The sequence below is a fragment of the Acanthochromis polyacanthus genome, chromosome 18 (assembly GCF_021347895.1).
Source record: "Acanthochromis polyacanthus isolate Apoly-LR-REF ecotype Palm Island chromosome 18, KAUST_Apoly_ChrSc, whole genome shotgun sequence".
NCBI lineage: Eukaryota > Metazoa > Chordata > Actinopteri > Pomacentridae > Acanthochromis > Acanthochromis polyacanthus.
This window is the reverse complement of record NC_067130.1, coordinates 34749139-34773130: the sequence shown is the minus strand read 5'-3', so window position 1 is coordinate 34773130 and position 23992 is coordinate 34749139. Positions and strand designations below refer to the sequence as shown.

The following is a 23992-nucleotide window of genomic DNA, read 5'->3' as shown; positions in this document are numbered from 1 at the left end:
AGTCCAGTTGGTTTCTACTGAAAACCAAGCTAACATTAACTGACTACACTTCAGTTAACATTAGCTTATATCACACATTACCTAACTGAAGCTAATGTTGGCAAATAAATGCTAGCTGGCTAAAGCTAATGTTCGCTCTTGTAGAAATCAGCTGGACTTCTGGAGTCCAGTTGGTTTCTACATGTGCAAACATTAACTAAAGCTACCTAATGTTTATTGTTAGCTAGTTTAAGCTGATGTTGGCTAATAGCTTGGTTTTCCTTAGAACCGACTGGAATTCTGACTAAGTCCATCTGGTTTCTACATTAGCTTTAGCTAGCTAGCATTTGACATTGGCAAACAACAGCTAGCTAGCATTTGTCATTTACCAGCATTATCTTCATTTAGCTGATGTGTGACATGAGCTAAAGCTACATAGTGTTTGTTGCTTGCTAGTTTAGGCCAATGTTGGCAAATAATGATAAGGACTTTTTCAAAAACCTCCCAGTGAACAGTCCCGCTGGTTTCTACATGAGGTAACGTTAGCTAAAGCTACCTAATGTTTGTTGTTAGCCAACATTATCCTAAATTAGCTGACGTTAGCTTGGTTTTTAGTTGAAATCAGCTGGACTTCTCTCTGGGAGGTTTAAAAAAAATGACTATTTGTTGTTTGCCAACACTTTTTTAAGTTAGCTAATGTGTGACATGAGCTAACATTAGCTGAAGCTCCCTAACGTTTGTTGTTAGCTAGTTTAGGCTAATGTGACCTCATATCAGACATTATCTAAATTAAGATAGTGTTGGTTAATAAATGCTAGCTAGCTGAAGCTACTAAGTCCTGGTTAAGCTAGTTCGAAAGCTTCTATTTTTAATAGTCCAACGACTCCAGATTCATGTCCGGCTTCTGTTGCCAAACAAGAAGAGAAAATTGGTTAAAAACCTGTCTATATAAATATAACAAAAACAAATTAAATGATGAAAATAAATGTCCTGAAAACATACAAAAGAAGTGATTGGTTAAAAACTGAGAAATATTCAGTAAAACATGAAGAAAACATCTTAACGTTGTGTGAAAGATGTTCAACGTTTAGATCAGAATCCAACATGTGAAACGTTCTTCTGGACTAAATATATCTAACTGATCCAGTCTGGAAGCTGTACATGTTCACATCATACGTGACAGAAGCCACTCTGCATTAAACCACTGGCTGATCTCATCACAAAAAGGTCAAATATTAGTTTAAACTGTGTTTGTGTTACCAGGTAATGTTAGCGTGTGAAACCCGTGTTGCTTCTCGTCACATGAAGACATGAAAACATTTTCAGTCATCTTATTCTGCTGAATTCTTTCTCAAACACATCTGTACAGATCGTCAGTCGTCCAGGTTGTGGAGATCATAGGAGCTAATGTTAACTGATTACAAATATTAGCTAATTTAGGCTAATGTGGGCTAACAACAAACATTAGGTAGCTTTTACCAATGTCAGCTTATGTAGAAACCAGCTGAACTTCTCTCTGGGAGGTTGTTGAAAAAGACCTTATTGTTATTATCCAACATTAGCCTAAACTAGCTAACGACTAACATTAGGTAGCTTTTGCTAATGTTAGCTCATATCACACATTAGCTGATTTAAGATAAGGTTGGCTAGTAACAAATGCTGACTTCTCTGTGGGAGGTTCTTTTTCAAGAAGCTAACTAATGTTTATTTGCCAACATTATCTTAAATTGGAGCTAGCATTAGCTGAAGCTACCTAATGTTTGTTTTTTGCTAGTTTAGGCTTACAACAAACATTATGTAGCTAAACATTAGCTAAAGTTAATGTTTCATAATATCAAATGTTAGCTCGCCAAAAGTAATGTTTGCTATTGTCATATACTAGCTAGCTAAAACTAATGTTAACTCATGGAAAAACCAGCTGGACTTCTCCTTGGGAGTTTCTTCCTTATTGTTATTAGCCAACATTAGCCTAAACTTGCTCATAACAGACATTAAGCAGCTTTAGCTAATGCTATCTAGCTGAAGCTAATGTTTGCCTATCTGAATTTATTACTGAAACTGATTTTATTTTCATTTAACTGCATTAAACTGACAAATCTTTTTTCAAACTGTTTTCTACCTGAATGTATTTAGCCAATGTAAAGTAGTCGTGGTGCATTGTGGGAAAGGGGGGGAGGGCTCAACTCGAAAACAAATAAAGTTAGTTGAGTTTTTATTTATTCTGAAAGTGTGACAGGAAGTTGTAGCATGAATCACTGAATAAATAAAGAAATCTGACAACCAATCACTGCTCTTCATTTCTGAAAACCCTGACCACTCTTTCCAAACAGACCACTCCCACACATCAAAGTTCAGCATTGAAAGGATAAAACTTTATTGTTCCTGTATTGACACAATCCTCAACTGTGACTGGTTGGTTTGCAGACTCCAGCCGATCATTTCATTAAAAAAACAACAAATAAGAATCCTACTAATCTGACTGGACGACGACGATGGGGGGCTCGTCCGACATAACGGCTGATGTCATCAACCAAACCCCAAGTGGCTACGCTAACAGCTAACAGTGAAGCAGAACAGCTTTATGAAACGTGATCGGACACGGACACGGACACACACACACACACACACACACACACACACACACACACACACACACACACACACACACACACACACACACACACACACACACACACACACACACACAGTGTTCAGACTTGTTTTTTGGTCCCGTGTTTGACGTCGGGTGAAATGTTTCGACCGTTTTGCATCAGAATACTGGATTCACTAAAAAAACATTTTTATCAACAAAGATTCATCGGCCGGTTTTGTTTCCTTTCTTTGTTTTCTGTGGCGACTTTACTGACTTTGTTAGCTAATAGCAAGCATTAAGTAGCTAACGCTAACATTAACTGTTAGCGTTAGCTTCTCTCTGGGAGGTTCTTTTTCAAGAACCTCCCAGAGAGAAGTCTAGCTGGTTTATACTGAAAACCAAGCTAACCTTAACTGGCTACAAACATTAGCCAACATCAGCCTAAACTAGCTAACAACAAACATTAGGTAGTTTAGCTAATGTTAGCTCATGTCACACATTAGATAATTTAAGATAATGCTGGCAAATAACAAATGCCAGATAGGTGAAACTAATGTTTGCTAATGTCATATGCTAGCCAGCTAAAGCTAATGTTTACTCATGTCAACTACTAGCTAGCTGTTTACTCATATAGAAACCAGCTGGACTTGTCTCTGGGAGGTTCTTTTTGGTTGGTTTCTATTGAAAACCAAGCTAACGTTATTATAAACATTAGCTGACATTAGCCAAAACTAGCTAACAAATATTAGGTAGCTTTAATTTTTTCAAACGAATGAAGAATAAATGTGCAGATGGTTTTTGATCCTGCTGACATTTAAAATCCTCTGATTTCTGTTTGTTCTTTTGAAAACAGCCAACCCGTTTGGGAACTACAAAGATGGCAGTTCTCTGCAACACTAATGTTTTTATAGTTGGGATGATTTTGTAGTTCAAGCTGCCGTCCTGTCTCCATTCACTCCGAAACAATCCAACAATGAGACTAGGCGACGAAAAAAAAACAACTGTCTCCACTGTTTTCAACCTCAAAGTGGCTCAACTCAACTTGCCATCGACTGCTGACATGCAGAACTAGTAAAATTTTCTCCAGGTCATTCTAAATGCTCTTTATTTCAATAAATCATCCAATCAAACGGCTGCAGACTGTTTTTGCTCCTTTTTTGGCAAAGTCAACAAAAAATTATTCGTAGTTTTATTTTTTCTCTTGGCAGAAACGACGGAAGCAAGCAGTAGAGAATTTTAATTTCACAACAAATGTTTTACTTTGAAAAATCAACTGGATTTGACCTGAGTTAGCTGTGTAGAGCTAAATGCTAAGCTAACACGCTAACAGAGATTTAATTATTAATTTCCACGTTAAATCTTCTGACATTAATTCATCATTTTGTCCTTTTAGAACGTTATGTCACAAGAAAATGCTTTACTAAATAATATGTTTCTGATTATCACGTTCTGGTTTGAGACCGCTGGTTTTTCTGGTGCTGTTTATTTAAAGAAAACAGTTTTCATGCTTTGGCTCCAAATTAAAGACCAGCCAACATGAATGAGTTTGTGTCCATCAGCAGGGGGCGCTGGTGCTCCAGTCAGTCCATTCAACCACTACAGAAGAAGAGACGACGGCACAGAGGAAATGCGGGCAGAGCTAAAATCACCTGGAGACACCTGGAGAATGTGGGCTAACAACAAACACTAAGTGGCTTTTGCTAATGTTAGTTCCTGTGGTCTAATAACAAATGCTAGCAAAAGCTAATGTTTGATTGTATCAAATGCTGGCTAGCTTGAACCAATGTTAGCTCATGTAGAAACCAGCTGGACTTCTCTCTGGGAGGTGAAAAAGACTATTGTTATTAGCTAACAGTATCTGAAATTAGCTAACATGTGACATGAGCAAGAATTAGCTCAAGCTACCTCATCTTCCTAATGTTGGCTAACATTTGTAATCACTTAACGATAGCAATCAGTAAACGTTAGCTTGGTTTCCACGTGAGAAAACATTAGCTTTACCTAGCTAGCATTTGATACTAGCAAACATTAGTTTCGGTTAGCTAGCATTTGTCATTGGCCAACATTATCTTAAATTAGCTAACGTGTGACATGAGCTAACGTTAGCTAAAGCTACTTAATGTTTGTTGTTAGCTAGTTTAGGCTAATGTTGGCTAATGTTTGTAATCACTTAGCGTTAGCTTGGTTTTGAGTAGAAATTTGATTTCTACATGAGTAAACATTAGATTTAGTTAGTTAGCATTTGACATTAGCAAGCATTAGTTTCAGCTAGCTGGCACACGACATTAGATTTAGCTATTGTTTATCTACCTAATGTTTGTTGTAAGCCTAAACTAGCTAACGACAAATATTAGGTAGCTTTAGCTAATGCCAGCTCATGTCACACATTACCTAATTATGATGTTGGCAAACAACAAACACGAGCTAGGGAGGAACCGCCTTCTGGCTCATCATTTACATATTTACACAAGACGACGGGAGTGGCAGGTGCAGGTGGGACGTGGGTGGAGCTAAAGGAGGTTGAAATGTTCTGGTTTGGTTCAGAAAAAACATCGGCTGGTTCATCTCTGGTTTGCTTCCAAACAAAACTCTAAGAAACACGAAGCCAAAAAAGTTTTAATCAGCCAACCAGGTGGGAGAGTTGTGCTTCTCCTCCCTCCTTATTGGCTGACTTTCTTCCTGATCAAAGATCAGATAATTCAGTGCGATGCGACACTCTGGGTTTTTTTGTTTTTTTTTCCTGTCTTCCCTCCTGCTCTCTCATTGGTTGTTCTGTCGTCATTTATTTTTAGCACCAAAAGAAACATAAATAGTTAAAAACACACTCTTACACACACACACACACACACACACACACTTACGTCAGTATCGTCTCATATAAAACAAACATCAGTCTCTGACTCCGCCTCTCTCTGTGGATGAGGAGAGGCCTGTTGTCACGATAACTAGACGTCCAGGATCTCCTCGGCGGTTCCTCCGCAGCGCAGCCGGTACCGTCCGGTTCTCCAGCTGATCGTTGGGTCCCACAGAGCCGACAGGAAGATCTGAACCGCCATCGACTCCCGAATGAACCAGGCCACGGCGAAGTCCAGCTTGGAGAAGCACAGCGGGCCGCCCTGTGATGACATCACGCCATGACATCATCATCTCATGACATAACCGATCAACAATCACTTCTCATTCTGTCGTGGTCTATAGTCATATTTATCAGATGAAAATATTTAAATATTTTACTTTATGGAGTTTGTTTTTTGTAATTCATTTTTTAGAACATAACAATAGAACAGTAGAACAAACATTAATTGGACTTCAAAACTATTCCCTTATAACAAAATAAAATTCCACAATAAAAAGATAATAAAATAAACTGAATGAATAATAATAATAATCATAACCGTAAAAAAGGGGGAGGACAGAAATAATAATAATATACAGAATACATATATACCTCATGTCCAGGGTCTAGATTTTCCAAATCATTTACTCTCACAGTCCCCATCCCATTTTATTTTACTTCACAATTAATTCCTTATTTCCTTAAAATAATTCGTTATTCACCTTAAAATCAGTCTGCCATGTTTCTCCCATCACATGTCTCCAAGTAGTTCAAACAGGGACCCCATCATTTCAGAAACACCTCTCAGTTATTCAACCTGAAGGTCAACCATTCATAGTTGGCTGTTTTAGTCATTTCCTCCAGCCATTCATTAAATGTGATGACATTTTTGGATTTCCAGTGTCTCAGAACAATCCTGCACCCTACTGTGAGGGCCGTCTTACACCATATTATCTGTTGGTAGGACATCCCCATTCCATCTGTCATCAAACCCAGAATGCACAAGGCTGGGCTCTGGTCTACATCAATCTCAAGTACTTTGTTAACAAATAAAATGATCTTTTTCCAAAGGTTCTGTGTCATTTCATACTCATATAGCCTGTGTAAAAGTGTTCCCTCAAACTTCTCACATCTCCAGCACCACTCTGAATCACAGAGCTTTAACCTGCCATCTTACTGGGGGTCCAATACATTCTGTGTATAATTTTATATTTGACTAATCCAGTCTGTGTCTCTCTTGATATCTTATACCAGGACTGAGTAATTTCCTCCCACTTCTCCATAACATCTCACTCCCTAAATCTCTCTCCCATGCTCTCTTAAGAGCTGCTAGTTTAGGAGCGTTAGAGTTTCTCATAAAGCTATAAAATGTAGATGCCCCACCTTTAGCCCCCCGATTACCCTGCACTAGCCTTTGTAGCTCAGATTGTAAAGGCAGGGGATATTTTTGTTTTTGTTGCAATAAACAACTTCTTAACTGCAAATATTTCCAATAATCTTGTTTAGGAAGTTTATATTTAGTTTCCAGCTGCTGAAAGGACATTAAGTTGTCGTTCTAAAAACATCTCCAACATCGATAATCCCTGCCATAACCCAGGAGTTTTTCCCTACCTTTAACTGTTTATTATGCCAAAGAGGTGATTGTTCAGTAAAGAAAGGGTGAAGGACACTAATACCATGAGCCCTTTGCCAAGTTTCTCTAACAAATGAGAACAGTGGATTTCTGTAAGGGATTTCACCTCCAGTCTGACATAAAAGCCTGCAATGGGACGGCTCTGGAAGGTCCTTTTCAACCAAAACCCAGCCTGGAGCTTGGTTCTCTGCACCATCTACTGTGGTAAGCTGGTTAAGAGAAAAGGCTAAATGATACCAATCCACAGTGGGTAGAAGACCTCCGTCTGCAATCGCAGCCCTCATCTTAATTCTATTTAAACGGGCCTTTTACCATCCCATAAGAACAAATGAACTGCAGCATTGAATGTTTTAAGTAGAGGGGGAGGGAGGTTTATGGGTACTAAATGTAAAATATAGTTAATTTGAGGAATAATTATCATTTTCAGGAGATTTATCCTACCCAAAAGGACAGACCTCACTTAGCCCAGTTCTGTAATGTGTTCTCAGTTTTCAGCAGCAGGGGGAGCACGTTTTCTGTCATTATATCCTTTAAGCCTGGTGTGAGTTTAATCCTCAGTACACTAAACCTGAAGGGAGCCCGTTAAACTGCCAGTTCTGTCTAATACTCAGTGGGCATATTTTTAACAGAGGCATGGCCTCAGATTTTCCCCAATTTATTTGTAACCTGAAATCAAAGAGAAGGAATCAATTAAAGTTAGAATTTGAGGAAAAGCCGTTTCGGGGTTTGTGGTCACCAACAAAATATCAAAAATAGTGTGTGTTCCATCTTACCAGCTAACACACCCTTATAGTGGAGCTGTTCCTAATGGCAGCCGCTATCGGTTCCAACGCCAACGCAAAGAGTAAAGGACTGAGGGGACAGCCCTGCCTTGTACCCCGGTGTGGGGGAAACCAGAGGACATGTTCCCGTTAGTCAGTACTGAGGCCTCAGGGTTACAGTATAAAAGTCTAACCAAGTTTATAAAGGGAGGCCTAATCCAAACCTGTATAGAGTTCTAAACAAAAAGTCCACTCAACTCGGTCAAAAGCTTTCTGCATCTAAAGAGAAAGCCACTATGAATTAGGGCTGGCCCGAATAGTGGTTTCTGGCCTCCGAATATTCAGGCCCTATTAAAGACGAATATCCGAATTTTACATCCGCCCGGGGGGGCGGCGAATATTTGGATCCGTTCATGTGGTCTCCTGGGTCCACATTTTGCCCCCGTTTAGTCTTTAAACTGAAGAATTCCCAAACAGAGGAGGTCTTCAGCATCTTGTCTTGTGTTTATGCAACGAAGCGTGACTTCAGACTCGGCAGCCACCCGGACATTCAGGTGGAGGTAAGAAACAGAATGGAGGAGCCGAGATGAGCCGAAGAACACGGCGGGATGAGCCGAAATGGGCCGAAGGCGCAGGGAAGAGACGAGCTTCGAATATTTTTGTCTGGGGGGAGGAGGGGTGATCACATCGACATATGTGTATATGTTTATGTGATCACACGACGAGATGAGCTGATCTGGGCCGAAGGCGGAGGGAAGACAGTAACGCTGAATATTCTTTCCACCCGGTGACGTCCGACGGCGGGAGGAGGGGGGGGCGAATATTTGGATACCAAAATTAATATCCGGATAGTGCTGTAGCGAACGAATATTCGGACATTCGGGATATTCGGGTCCAGCCCTACTATGAATTCAGGGCAGTTTGTTGCTGCCATATTAAATGTAGTAGCCTACGTACGTTATCTGCTGAAGACCTACCCCTAATAAAGCCAACCTGATCCGGATGAATCAGGCTGGGTAGAAACACCTCCAGCCTCATGGCTAGTATTTTGGCATCTACATTTAGAGACACTGGACGATAACTTCCACACTGTTGACGATTTTTGCCTTTCTTATGCATCAGGGTTATTACTGCAGACTGCATACTCTAGTGCTTTTATTTTTAATTTTCATTAAATTCTTTACATTTATTTGTTTTTAACAAAGCCTAAGTTGTAAGAAATAAAAGATAAAATCACTCTCAGAACAAAACTCTTTTCTGTTTTACTTTTGTGTTCATTGATTTTAATATTTTGTTATTTATTATTCTGAAAATGTTTGAATTCAATTTGACTTTAGAAAAAACTAAAACAGAGAGAAACTGTTAGAATTTCACACTTTTCCTTCTTTAATGATTATCTAGTTCTTTTTTTAAACATTTAACTTTTTGTTGTAATTTTAGGATAACTTTTAAACTCGTACAATTTTTAATTAATTCTTCTTTTCTAATTTCAACAAACTTCAAATCCTGGAAAATATTCTGAGAAACAAGATTAAAGGAGGAAACCTGAACTCCAGTCAGCTGGACGTAGTCGAACAGAAACCAGGCCAGACAGTGACACATGAAGAACACCATCATGTCCCACCTGAAACACAACAATAAACAAACACAGAGCCGTTGTTTTCAGTTGGAGGATTAATAGTTTCTGCTGAATGTTGTGATGTAACAGCAACCTGGTGAGGTTGAGGTGAAGCCCCGCCCCCTACCTGAAGACGTAGTGAGCGGCCCAGCCAATGATGAGGCTGGCCAGGAAGCACTCAGAGACGGGCTCCAGGACGGTCCCAGGAAGCATGTTGATCCTCAGCTTGGTCCACCTGGACAACAAAAACTATTACCAGCTGCAGCTGATCAATAAACTGATTGATCAGCTGATCAGCTGCTTCTAGCTGAACTATGAAATGTTTCTGGTTTTACTTTAGTGGAATAATAAAATCGGTCCCGTAGACACAGCCAATCAGAACGTTTAAAGCAGATTCAGATTACTACACATCAGCTGCTGGAGGAAACTTTAAACAGCAACATAAACAGCCAATCAGGCGCTGAGTTCTGAGATCACCTGATCATGCGGGACTGGAACTGGCCAATCGAGTACGACCCAGAGTTCTGCAGCGCCACCTGTGTTGCCATGGAGAACTTCCACCCTCTGAAGAGAGAAATGCTAAAGATGAAGGGAGCGTTTCAAAACAACTTGAGCCACACGCTAACGCTAACATGCTAACCTGTCAGCGATAGCTTTAGCCATGAAGTAATCCTCGGCGATGTACTGGGCGAAGGCCACCAATCCACCGGCCTGATCCAACACGTCCTTCCTCATCAGACACGACATCCCCGTCACGCACTTTATCCCCGTCACGTTAGCCGAGATGTAGGAGCGAGGGTGGGACGTCCCGAAGTACACCTGGAGACAGGCTAGCATTAGCATATCCATCTGTACTCACTGAGGCGGTCAGCAGTTAGCATGCTGTTAGCCTGGGCTATGCTTTCCTGGGTCTGCTCCCAACCTGCAGGGTGCAGCGTATCTAAATACACATCCACCACGGTACTAAACCAGAGTACAGGAAGTTATTCATCCTTTACACCACTTACTACATGAGATTTTACCCAATATTTGGTTTAATTTCACACCATGCACCGTTGATAACCCGGTTACCATGGTGATCTGTGAGATGAATCCTATAAACATCAGGATTTCTGTTCTTCTGCTGCCAGGAGCTCCTGGTCTTCCTCCATGTTGTCTATGTGTCTACAGCTGCGCTGGTAGAAACATTTGGAATGGACGACACGGAAACCAGTTGGCCCAGTGGTGCCAACTCCTCAGTAAGGAAAGTCGCTATTGGCTGTCCTAACACATGCTATATGATGTCATCTACCTAATTTACATGTTTTTCCATTTGCATGCAACTGTAATGGACGTAGTAGGAGAGACAAAGAACTAGTAAAAAAAACACCCAAAATATGTTCACAACTCAAGGCTGAGAGTCAGTGGAGAAATGTTTTCATTTACATCCTGCTCTGTAAACCAGGAGGGAATCTGCAGTCTCTGATCAGACCAGTACTGGAGCTCACAGCGCCACCTGCTGCTGGTTGAGGACAGTACGTGAAGAACGAAACAAGCTTTCATGTCAGAGTCTCTATCACACCAGAAAAACTCGCTACATTATTCGCTAGTCACTTTTGACAAAAAAAAAGTCACCAGGACGATGTGGAAAGTTGGCAGATTTAGTGAGGAAGTCACCAAGTTTCCACAGTGGAAAGGCCGTGTGAGGGGGCGTGGCTTCAACCTCGCTGACACGTCAAGCATAAAACAAGCTGTAAGGCCTCTACACACTGAGGGGTTTCAACAGTTCCCAGATTGCTCTGCTGTATGACATGAATCTAATAATCTTTGGCACGACGTGAAGTTTGCTCTTTGCAGACAATGAAAACAAATCTCAGCCTGCGATATACGTGAGTCGACGTGAGCGCTCAATAAACGTGAACCATAACAATCAAAGCATAAACGGAGCACCAACAATCACATGAACCCTACAATCACAGGGAAACTAGCCAGACATGAACCCTACAATCACAGGGAAACTAGCCAAACATGAACCCTACAATCACAGGGAAACTAGCCAAACATGAACCCTACAATCACAGGGAAACTAGCCAGACAAGAACCCTACAATCACAGGGGAACAAGTCAAACATGAACCCTACAATCACAGGGAAACTAGCCAAACATGAGCCCTACAATCACAGGGAAACTAGCCAGACAAGAACCCTACAATCACAGGGGAACAAGTCAAACATGAACCCTACAATCACAGGGAAACTAGCCAAACATGAACCCTACAATCACAGGGAAACTAGCCAGACAAGAACCCTACAATCACAGGGGAACAAGTCAAACATGAACCCTACAATCACAGGGAAACTAGCCAAACATGAGCCCTACAATCACAGGGAAACTAGCCACACATGAGCCCTACAATCACAGGGAAACTATCCAGACATGAACCCTACAATCACAGGGAAACTAGCCAGACATGAACCCTACAATCACAGGGAAACTAGCCAAACATGAGCCCTACAATCACAGGGAAACTATCCAGACATGAACCCTACAATCACAGGGAAACTAGCCAGACATGAACCCTACAATCACAGGGAAACTAGCCAAACATGAGCCCCACAATCACAGGGAAACTAGCCAAACATGAGCCCTACAATCACAGGGAAACTAGCCAAACATGAGCCCTACAATCACAGGGAAACTAGCCACACATGAGCCCGACCCGACAATCACAGGGGAACTATCCAGACGTGAGCCCTACAATCACAGGGAAACTAGCCAAACATGAACCCTACAATCACAGGGAAACTAGCCAGACATGAACCCTACAATCACAGGGAAACTAGCCAAACACGAACCCTACAATCACAGGGAAACTATCCAGACATGAACCCTACAATCACAGGGAAACTAGACAAACATGAACCCTACAATCCAGCCCGATCTCACGAGGATTCGTGAAACTGTCACGTAAATTTTTGTTTCGGTTTCGTGCGCACCAACACGATTTCGTCATGTTTTTCGTGCCGCTCACCACGAAATGCGCACCAATGTATTTTAAACGGCGGACTTTTCGTGCCACTCAGAACGTATTTCAAAAGAATGTGTATATTATATTTTTAATGTAAAACCGTGGCGAATCCAACGCTATATTTTGCATGACATCGTCCCTAAACATAACCCTAACCATAACCCTAACCATAAGCCGGTGGTACACTTACCAATTTGCATAGGAATTTCAAGAATGTCCGGCGGCCGGCGGCCGCAAACACAATCACACAAGCAGTATACGCCGATGGACAGCTTAGATCGTCATGAATCCGCCAGTATAAACCACTTTCAGATGTGATTACCACAGCGAAAAACATTTCGTGGTGAGCGGCACGAAAAACATGACGAAATCGTGTTGGTGCGCACGAAACCGAAACTAAAACTTACGTGACAGTTTCACGAATCCCCGTGAGACCGGGTTGTACAATCACAGGGAAACTATCCAGACATGAGCCCTACAATCACAGGGAAACTAGCCAAACATGAACCCTACAATCACAGGGAAACTAGCCAAACATGAACCCTACAATCACAGTGAAACTAGCCACACATGAACCCTACAATCACAGGGAAACTAGCCACACATGAACCCTACAATCACAGGGAAACTAGCCACACATGAGCCCTACAATCACAGGGAAACTAGCCACACATGAGCCCTACAATCACAGGGAAACTAGCCAAACATGAGCCCTACAATCACAGGGAAACTATCCAGACATGAACCCTACAATCACAGGGAAACTAGCCAGACATGAACCCTACAATCACAGGTAAACTAGCCAAACATGAACCCTACAATCACAGGGAAACTATCCAGACATGAACCCTACAATCACAGGGAAACTAGCCAGACATGAACCCTACAATCACAGGTAAACTAGCCAAACATGAACCCTACAATCACAGGGAAACTATCCAGACATGAACCCTACAATCACAGGGAAACTAGCCAAACATGAACCCTACAATCACAGGGAAACTAGCCAAACATGAATGGAGCCCTTGCCCTGCTGACAGTTATGTGTTTGGAGAGAAATCCCCAACGCTAATGTTAGCTCACTTACCTGGGAGCTACATCCTTCCATGCTTCGTCCTTTTCTGTCTGCTTGTGGTCCGAGCTGGAGGACGCATCTAAAAGGCCTCTGCTGCCACAACTCTATCAGGCTGTCTTCTCTGTCTATATACCACAGATTTGTAATGCGTTTTGTCGCCATAAATCATCCATCTAGGTTTAGTGATCTACGACAACTAACTGACCAATAGAAACGCAGGATGAAATGACATCAGTCTGGAGCTGATCAATGCGTCATTTCATCCTGTGTTTCTATTGGTTACTTAGTTAGCAGCATCACACGGATGATCGCCCAAAATTTTATGGCAACTTGTCTTTGGTCACCATGGCAATGGCTGTCCTTGAACCCGTCTCTCAGTGAGACATAGGACCACCGATTTAGAGCCCAGACCAAAGATATCACCACCGTTCCCTCACCGTCAGTGCCGTTGGTCTGGTGTTTAGTGCCCTTCAGTCTCACCTGCTCCAGAGTGGCGGCGAACCCTTGGCGGTCAGCGACGTACGGCAACCCATGGACCAACCCCACCTTCTCCGTCATCTGATTGGTCAGATCTGTCAGAGTGTCCGGCTTCACTGCCATACAGAGAATTAGCGTTAGCGTGTGTGCCGTGGCGATGACGGCGTGAATCCTGGTGGGGTGCTCACCTCTGATGCCGCTGTCGCAGATCCACACCAGGCCGTACTTGGCCGCCTCGTAGCCTGGCATCAGGTTGTTGATCTTGGGGTTGATTCCAACTTTCTTGCCCCCTGAGAACCACAGAGGAGCACGTGCTAATGTTAGCTGGTTATTCATCACACATGTTCCTGGATGAATACAGGTCAACAACCAGTAAACAACAACAACGTTTCCTCACCGATGAATAGTCGAGCGTCAACATTGGGGTATTTTCCCAACAGCTTCTTACAGACGTCAACAGCCGGATCGTCCTGGTCCTGAACGCACAGCAGGATCTCGTACTGCAACACACAGGGGCAGTTAGAGGGGCAACACATGGGGTGGGCAGAGGGCAGCCTGATGGGGCAGTTAGGTGGTAGCTGGGCACCTGTTTACTGCAGTTGGATTCTCACTGAACTCTTCATGTTAAACTTTTTATATTTCAGGACATTTTGTCACATTTATTTCATCTACATCACTTCTTCCTGGACCTGAATGGGGAAACTGGAACATCTCCAGACTGGGCTGGGGCAGTTGTCCTCACCTTGGGGTAGTCCAGGGTAAAAAACGTCTCCAGGTTGGAGATGAGGTTCGGGTCAACGCCCTTCAGAGGCTTCAGCAGAGAAACTCCAACCAGCTGCACAAACGGCTGCTTCACCTCTGATCTCTTCCTGTGGAGATGGAGACGCCTGGAGACAGAAAGACAGATAGGTGGCGATCAGACAGACAGGTGAAGGACAGAGACAGGCAGACAGACAGACAGGTGAAGGACAGAGACAGGCAGACAGACAGACAGGTGGAGGACAGAGACAGGCAGACAGACAGACAGGCAGACAGGCAGACGGCGATCAGACAGACAGGTGGAGGACAGAGACAGACAGACAGACAGACAGACAGACAGACAGACAGACAGACAGACAGGTGGAGGACAGATAGACAGGCAGACAGACAGACAGACAGGCAGACAGACAGGTGGAGGACAGAGACAGACAGACAGACAGACAGACAGACAGGTGGAGGACAGACAGACAGACAGACAGGTGGCGGTCAGAATATTGAACCAATCAGAAACGTCATCTGTTCTCTCCCATTGATCTGATTCGCTCTAACTGAGTGACAGCAGTGAAGTAATTAATGAGTTAAATAATTATTAAGCTTCACGCAAAGTTCACTGATGGAGGGCTGACGGAGGAACATGAGTGACTCCGGTGGAGCTTCAGCAACACAACCTGCTTCATCTAGTTTCCTACAAACAGTGAAACTCTTCAGCCACTTTTCTTTTGAGCCTGGTCACGTCTCCTCGGGGTTTAAAGGAATTCTTCCATCAATCTCCAGCAGGTTCTTTAAAGATCTGGAGGCTCCTCTGAAAATCCCATATTCTTGGTAAAGCCCTCAGAGTTACATAAGAACCGTTTCTGGAACTCTTCTGTCATGGTGGAGAGGCGAATAATTGAGGAATAAACTAAGGAATGTGAGCTTCTTCAGTGTGTGTCTCCACCTTCAGCTGGAGGAACCGAGGAGCATCCCTCAGACTACCAGTTCTCCAACACTCCATAGACCAGACTCCGCTGTAAAATCGGCAGTTTTAAGCTGCAGCTGCCTCTGGTTCTGTTCTGGATCTACAGCCTGTAAAGTTTGTAAACACCCTGGAATTCAAGGTGTTCAGACGTTTTTACTCAATTTCCTGAAAGCCGAATTTTAAGACTGACTGAGCTAGAAGCAGCAGAACTTAATAATATTTCCCTGGTTTGAGAAGAAAAGGCCGCGGACAGAACGGAACTGAAACTCCTGTTTTTTAAACGAGGTCCGGTCTAACACCAGGATATAGCAACTGAAGCTAATGAGCCGCAGAACCGAGTTAGAACCTTAAAAATCATCGATACCAACAAATAAAACGCTTCACCTCGTTAGGACCCACTAATTAAGATTATTTACATCACTGATGAGTCTAATTAGCGCTCAGAAGCTGCCGGGACCCCGCGGGAGAGGAATTTACCGAGCTAACCGGCTAGCGGCTAACAAGGAAAACGCCCCACAGCTAACCGTCCACACACCGAGGTCTACGGCCGCCTCACGTCCAGCAACCCGCCCGGAGGAGCCACAAACCGGGCTTCACTTTTCCGTTGGAATCGGTCAGAGACACAAACCCAGGGAGAAGCAGAGAAACAGTAAAGAGCGGCTAGGTTCTCGCCGTTAGCTTAGCATCACTCACACATAGATGATGGACATGAAGTGCATCAGCCACAGCACCAGGAACAGGATGAAGCCGAACACGGCCAGCCCTTGCATGGCGACCTCCAGCACGGCCATGGCGGCCCAAGGGGTCACACGGGCTAGGAAGGATCTACCAGCGGACCGGCGGCCTCGGACCGGGACCAGAGAGAGTGTCCGGTTCTCGGAGCGACGAGCTCGGGCTGTTTGGGTCAAAGATCCGGCCTCCGGCTGACGGCGGAGGACTGCAGGAACCAGTCCGGGTCGAGAGCTCCGCTGGCGGGCACTCAGAGACCGGGCTCGGCCTGGCGGTGCGGGTGTTCGGGTCGCGGTGCGACTCTCGGGTTTGACAGTCAGCAGACCGGCCGACGGTCAGCTGACCACCGGAGAGACTGAGGAAGCACCGAGCACCGCCCCACACCGTTTCAAATTAAAAGCTCTGCAGCTAATTAAATGGTGTTTTTATTTTGTAGAGGAACATTTAAAAAAATTATTTACTGATGTTTTACAGATTTTTCCTTAAATCACAGATCAACTCTATTAAAACTGAAGAATTAATTTAAAATAGTAAATAATGTTTTTATTAATAATAAATGTATGATCATAAAATAAGGCTTTTAAAAAGTAATGTTAATCAGTTCAAATGTCTTTGCTCCACATATATCTGCTGTTATTGTCACAGATTTCAGACATTTACACTTTTCCACCGTTTTAATATTTATTCTGGTTCCTTTGCTGACTACTTTTTGATTTTATTTTACAATGTCAATCAGTTTGAACTTATATTCTTTATTTATTATGATTTCACAGCTATAAAATGAATAGGATAGATTTACCTGTTCAATACTGAAGTTACTGTGTTCACTTAGTCATTTATCTCATGAAACACCGATTAGTCTGAATAAATGTGAGGACAGAATATTTGTCCACAGATATTTTATTGTGGTGAATGAATGAACCAAACAGGAAACACATCAGACAGCTGGTCAGCTGCAGGTGAGTCACTGATTCCTCACAGTTTGATGCATGAAGCAACTGAGTGATGGAAACTTCTGACTCATCGATTACCAGATATTCATCTCCAACTGTTCTCAGAATTAATCAGTTGGAACAGACAGAAGAACCCGGTTCACTTCCTGGTCCGGTTCTGGTTCAGCTTCTGATCTTTCTACGTGGAGTATCCATGTTCTCCCTGCTGGGTTCTCCAGCTTCCTCACAAAAACGTACTGAGGTTAACTGGCGATTCTAAATGGTCTGTATGTGTAGCCCTGTGATAGGCTGTTACCTGTCCAAGTGGACCTTCACCTTCAGTCTGCTGGGATAGGCTCCGCCCCCTAGTGATGATTTGTCCAGATGATGGATGCTTTAAAGATCACTTACATTTATTCATGTGAATTATTAAATTAGGCAGATTAATTATTATCTCGTTAAAACTTGTTTCCTAAAATATTTATTTTTTTCCACCAAAATTTTTACATTCATTTTAGTGAGCTGAAGTAAAACCTGAAATGACATCTAAATAATAAGTAATATTAAATAATAAACAATGTGAATCCAATATTTAAGCTTCTAAACCAGGGGTGTCCAACATGAGGCCCGTGGACCAAAAGTGGTCCTCCAGAGGGTCCAATCAGGCCCTCAAAGTGTAAAAATTACAGAGAAGACATTAACTGCAGATTGTAAATTAGTAAAACTATAAATTTAAAATAATTTCTAGACCATGACAAGTTGTTTAGATCATAAAGTAAAATACTAGATTGTTCTTTGTTCTGTTGTGGTTTTGTGTCTCATTTTTGTCATGTTTTGTCTCATTTTTGTTGTTTTTTGAATTTTTTTGTCTGACTTTCATCACGTTTTTGTCCTTTTGTTTCTCGTATTTGTTGTTTTCTGTCTCCTTTTTGTTTTTTGTCTTTAAAATCCTCCATGGTTGAGGTCCAGATGACTAAATGTTGTGTGCCTTTGTAGACACTGGAAGTTGTAAAAAGGAAATGATAAACTGAGGATGAATGCTGATGAAACTGAATTCATTTTTCTTGATGAATTCCAGGTTGTCCCTGATATTCAGTAAAAACATCATTCCTTAAATGTGAACATTTGGAACCATTAGAAATTGTGGTTTTTTAAAGGGCTCTTATGCTGTGGTTCTACTGGTTCTACTGGAGATCAGACTGGATTGGATGTGGAACCTGGACTAGAACCAGTTTAACTCTCCTTCTATAAACTATAAACCTGACCTCAGCTCTGGATGTTAAACTGTTGAATAGAAACAGTTTTCTGTCAGATTCTCCAGCTGATCCTGAATCTGGTTCTTCTCTAAGCGTGTTGTTCTAGGTCTGGTATGTTTTTAGCGTGTTGTTCTAAGTCTGGATGTTTGAACAGAGGAACTGAACCAGCAGCTTGTTGTTCAGGTTTTATTTCTCTCCGTGAGTCGACCAGGAACACTCGGCATTCTCCTTCCAGTCGGCGTCCTGCGAATCGTAGACTTCCTGTTGATCACAATCACTGATGAATAACCTGATCAATAACCTCATCAATAACCTGACCAATAATCACCTTCTTCCAGATGGGCATCGTGGCCTTTAGCTGGCTGATGCCATGTTGGATCGCCTGCTGGCCGTCGTCACGGTGAGGAGAAGAGATCGCCATGACGACGCTGGCCTCGCCCACCTTCACCCACCTAAGGGGGAGGAGTCACAAGTAAAGAACTGAAGCCTCATTGGTCCTCAGACCACACGTTAGCGTTAGCATCTCACCCCAGCCGGTGGTGGACACAGATATGCTTCACGATTGGCCAGCGGGCTCTGATGTCATCACACAGCCTGCTGAACTCTGATTTGGCCATGAGCTCGTACGCCTCGTACTCAAGACCAATCACCTTCCTGCCCTCCACCTGGTCCTCACGGGTCGTACCTCAACACACACACATTAACACAATAACACTCATTACCAGAATAACACACATTAACATTCATTAACACACAATAACACACTTCTTCTTCTTCTTCTTTTCCTTTTGGCTTTTCCCTTCAGGGGTCGCCACAGTGAATCCATTGCCTCCATCTAACCCTGTCTGCTGCATCCTCTTCTCTCACACCAACTACCTTCATGTCCTCTTTAACCACATCCATAAACCTCCTCTTTGGTCTTCCTCTAGGCCTCCTGCCTGGCAGTGGGAAACTCAGCATCCTTCTACCAATATATTCACTCTCTCTCCTCTGGACATGTCTGAACCATCTCAGTCTGGCCTCTCTGACTTTATCTCCAAAGCCTCTAACATGTGCTGTCCCTCTGATGTACTCATTCCTGATCCTATCCATCCTGGTCACTCCCAAAGAGAACCTCAGCTAGCCTAGCCACGCTAGACCCATGTTCTGGAGGCACAAAGGTCTAGGCACGCTTGACAGGGAGGGAGGCGGGCTAAAAGGTTGTCAATCAAATCACTCTGCAGCAATTGGGTAGGTATACAACCAATCAGCGCAACGAATAGGCTCCTAGAGCGCCGGAAATCAGAGGATGCGGTAGTTCGGTGACGCCTTATTTATACAGTCAATGGGTGAAGCTCAAGTATATTACAGACATGTTAACAGAAAGATTATTCAGAGTCGGTGCTCAAGGAGCTCAGCGACTGTTGTCGTTTTTGTTGTCGACCCTGGAAGAGAATTAAATTCGTTGCCGTGGGTTGTCTAGCGCGGCTAGGCTAGTTGTTTCCGGTTGTTTCTGTCAGAATCGTTGCGCCTCTGTCATCACTTAGTTACGCCCGCCTTCTGACTCTACACTTCATGGTGATTCGTCGGCCAGTTTTAGGAGAATCCAACCTCGAGCCTTATGGAGGGTAACTAGACCCACCCTGGCAGAGAATTAAATTCGTTGTCGTGGGTTGTCTAGCGCGGCTAAGCTAAACCTCAGCATCTTCAGTTCTGCTACCTCCAGCTCTGCCTCCTGTCTTTTCCTCAGGGACACTGTCTCCAGACCAAACAACATGGCTGGTCTCACCAGTTTTGTAAACCTTTCCTTTCATTTTAGCTGAAACTCTTCTATCACACCTGACACTTTTCTCCAGCCGTTCCAGCCTGCCTGTACACGCTTCTTCACCTCTTTTCCACACTCTCCATTGCTCTGGACTGTTGACCCTAAGTACTTAAAATCCTCCACCTTCTTGATTTCTTCTCCCTGTAACCTCACTCTTCCACTTGGGTCCCTCTCATTCACACACAGATACTCCGTCTTGCTGCGGCTAACCTTCATTCCTCTCCTTTCCAGGACAAACCTCCACGCCTCTAGCTTCTCCTCCACCTGTTCCCTGCTCTCACTACAGATCACAATGTCATCTGCAAACATCATAGTCCATGGAGACTCCTGTCTAACCTCGTCTGTCATCCTGTCCATCACCATAGCAAACAAGAAGGGGCTCAGAGCTGATCCCTGATGTACTCCCACCTCCACCTTGAACTCCTCTGTTACTCCTACAGCACACCTCACCACTGTCTTACAGTCCTCATACATGTCCTGCACCACTCTAACATACTTCTCTGCCACTCCAGACTTCCTCATACAAAACCACAGTTCCTCTCTGGGCACCCTGTCAGAAGCTTTCTCCAGATCTACAAAGACACAATGCAGCTCCTTCTGACCTTCTCTGTACTTCTCTATCAACATCCTCAAAGCAAATATTGCATCTGTTGTACTCTTTCTTGGCATGAAACCATACTGCTGCTCACAGATGTTCACCTCTGCCCTTAGTCTAGCTTCAGCTACTCTTTCCCATAGCTTCATCGTGTGGCTCATCAGCTTTATTCCTCTGTAGTTGCCACAACTCTGCACATCTCCCTTGTTCTTAAAGATGGGCACCAGCACACTTCTCCTCCATTCCTCGGGCATCTTCTCACTATCTAAGATCCTGTTGAACAACCCAGTCAGAAACTCGACTGCTACCTCTCCGAGACACTTCCATACCTCCACAGGTATATCATCAGGACCAAGTGCCTTTCCACTCTTCATCCTCTTCAATGCCCTCTTCACTTCATCCTCACTAATCTTTGCTACTTCCTGGTCCACAACAGTCACCTCTTCTACTCTTCATTCTCTCTCATTTTCCTCATCCATCAACTCTTCAAAGTACTCTTTCCATCTTCCCATCACACTATTGGCACCTGTCAACACACTTCCATCCTTATCCTTTATCACCCTAACCTGCTGCATGTCCTTCCCATCTCTGTCTCTCTGCCTTGCCAACCTGTACAGATCAGTCTCTCCCTCCTTACTGTCCAACCCAGAATACAAGTCATGGTAAGCCCCTTGTTTGGCCTTTGCCACCTCTACTTTCACCTTACGCTGCATCTCCCTGTACTCCTGTCTACTCTCTTCAGTCCTCTCAGTGTCCCACTTCTTCTTAGCTAACCTCTTTCTCTGGATCCACTCCTGCACCTCCTCATTCCACCACCAAGTCTCCTTATCTCCTTTCCTTCCAGATGACACACCAAGTACTCTCCGACCTGTCTCCCTGATCACATTTGCTGTAGTTGTCCAGTCATCTGGAAGCACCTCCTGACCATCCAAAGCCTGTCTCAACTCTTTCCTGAAAGTCATACAACACTCTTCCTTTTTCAGCTTCCACCATTTGGTCCTCTGCTCTGCCTTTGCCCTCTTCATCTTCTTCACCACCAGGGTCATCCTACACACCACCATCCTATGCTGTCTGGCTACACTCTCACCTACCACTACTTTGCAGTCACTGATCTCCTTCAGATTACACCGTCTACACAAGATGTAGTCTACCTGTGTGCTCCTACCTCCACTCTTATAGGTCACCCTATGTTCCTGCCTCTTCTGGAAGAAAGTATTCACTACAGCCATTTCCATCCTTTTTGCAAAGTCAACCACCATCTGTCCTTCTGCGTTCCTCTCCTGGATACCAAACCTGCCCATGACCTCCTCATCATCTCTGTTTCCTGCACCAACATGTCCATTGAAGTCTGCACCAATGACAACTCTCTCACTTCTAGGGATGCTCTGCATCACTTCATCAAGGTCCAACCAGAATTTCTCCTTCCCTCCAGCTCACATCCTACCTGTGGAGCATACCCACTAACAACATTGAACATCACACCTTTGATTTCTAGCTTCAGGCTCATCATTTGATCTGACACTCTTTTTACCTCCAGGACATTCCTAACAAACTCCTCCTTCAAGATAACTCCTACTCCATTTCTCTTCCTATCTACACCATGATAGAACAACTTGAACCCTGCTCCTGAACTTCTAGCTTTACTACCTTTCCACCTGCTCTCCTGGACACACAGTATGTCCACCTTCCTCCTCTGCATCATGTCAACCAGCTCTCTACCTTTTCCTGTCATATTTCCAACATTCAAAGTCCCTACTCTCAGTCCTAGACTCTTGGTGTTCCTCTTCTCTCTCTTCCTACGAACACACCTTCCTCCTCTCCTTCTTCGACCAACAGTAGTCCATTTTCCACCGGCACCCTGTAGGTCGACAGCACCAATGGCGGTCGTTGTTAACCCGGGCCTCGACCGATCCGGTATGGAAGTCATACATTTGATTCGCATGATTGATTTGGCCAAAGTTTTACGTCAGATGCCCTTCCTGCCACAACCCTCTGTATTTATCCGGGCACAATAAGACACTGGCTTGTGTCCCCTTGTGGCTACATTAATAACGAGCCCGATCTCACGGGGATTCGTGAAACTGTCACGTAAGTTTTAGTTTCGGTTTCGTGCGCACCAACACGATTTCGTCATGTTTTTCGTGCCGCTCACCACGAAATGCGCACCAATGTATTTTAAACGGCGGACTTTTCGTGCCACTCAGAACGTATTTCAAAAGAATGTGTATATTATATTTTTAATGTAAAACCGTGGCGAATCCAACGCTATATTTTGCATGACATCGTCCCTAAACATAACCCTAACCATAACCCTAACCATAACCTAACCATAAGCCGGTGGTACACTTACCAATTTGCATAGGAATTTCAAGAATGTCCGGCGGCCGGCGGCCGCAAACGCGATCACACAAGCAGTATACGCCGATGGACAGCTTAGATCGTCATGAATCCGCCGGTATAAACCACTTTCAGATGTGATTACCACAGCGAAAAACATTTCGTGGTGAGCGGCACGAAAAACATGACGAAATCGTGTTGGTGCGCACGAAACCGAAACTAAAACTTACGTGACAGTTTCACGAATCCCCGTGAGACCGGGTTGTAATAACACAATAACACACATTACCACAATAACACACATTACCACAATAACATACATTACCACAGTAACTCACATTAACACACACCAGATCCATCAGATTATTTTTTATCTCCAGCTGCTGAAACACTTTAAATAAATATTTACTTGAATATTTAACTAAATATTTGATCTTTTTCTCAGAAATGTGAATAATTATTTGAACGTTGGAATAATCAATAAATCAATAACCGATCAATACAAACCTATAAAAACTGAAACGGCTCCACAGGAAGAGCTGTTGACGGCGTCGACCACTTCCTGGACAGACAGCCAATCACAGCTCAGCTTGAAGACGTCTCTGGGTTCCTCTGACATCTGATCAGAGAACGGTCGATCAAT

At 43.5% G+C, this 23992-nt stretch overlaps 4 protein-coding genes across 5 annotated transcripts in view; 1 reads left to right on the top strand and 3 right to left on the bottom strand.

Moving 5' to 3' along the window:
• Window positions 1-2263, top strand: part of LOC110966787 (polypyrimidine tract-binding protein 3-like) — an 18222-nt gene extending 15959 nt beyond the window's left edge. Inside the window, 1 exon segment of the mRNA XM_022216252.2 lies at window positions 1-2263. This exon segment is cut by the window's left edge and continues 1834 nt beyond it. The gene's annotated coding sequence lies outside the window, so the exon portion shown is untranslated.
• LOC127530897 (uncharacterized) overlaps window positions 1-23850 on the bottom strand; it is a 199775-nt gene extending 175925 nt beyond the window's left edge. The window contains exon 1 of one of the 2 annotated variants that reach the window (XR_007937661.1): window positions 21321-23850. Coding sequence is in view for 1 of the 2 variants with exons in the window: in XM_051938724.1 (XP_051794684.1) it covers window positions 21465-22403 (939 nt within the window). In the remaining variant the exon portion in view is untranslated. The remainder of the gene's footprint in view (window positions 1-21320) is intronic. The other variant, XM_051938724.1, reaches the window with a different exon arrangement.
• ugcg (UDP-glucose ceramide glucosyltransferase) lies at window positions 2330-16804 on the bottom strand. The gene is made up of 10 exons (XM_022216253.2): window positions 16390-16804; window positions 14722-14866; window positions 14377-14479; window positions 14168-14269; window positions 13983-14095; window positions 10061-10239; window positions 9898-9984; window positions 9548-9655; window positions 9348-9426; window positions 2330-5688 (listed from the first exon to the last, which is right to left on the bottom strand). Exons 1-10 carry the CDS (start codon window positions 16485-16487, stop codon window positions 5518-5520), a joined length of 1185 nt encoding a protein of 394 aa, XP_022071945.1. The 5' UTR covers window positions 16488-16804; the 3' UTR covers window positions 2330-5517.
• LOC110966796 (molybdopterin synthase catalytic subunit) lies at window positions 18786-23968 on the bottom strand. The gene is made up of 4 exons (XM_022216268.1): window positions 23857-23968; window positions 19142-19298; window positions 18942-19065; window positions 18786-18874 (listed from the first exon to the last, which is right to left on the bottom strand). Exons 1-4 carry the CDS (start codon window positions 23966-23968, stop codon window positions 18800-18802), a joined length of 468 nt encoding a protein of 155 aa, XP_022071960.1. The 3' UTR covers window positions 18786-18799.
• Between the last annotated feature and the right edge of the window lie 24 nt (window positions 23969-23992).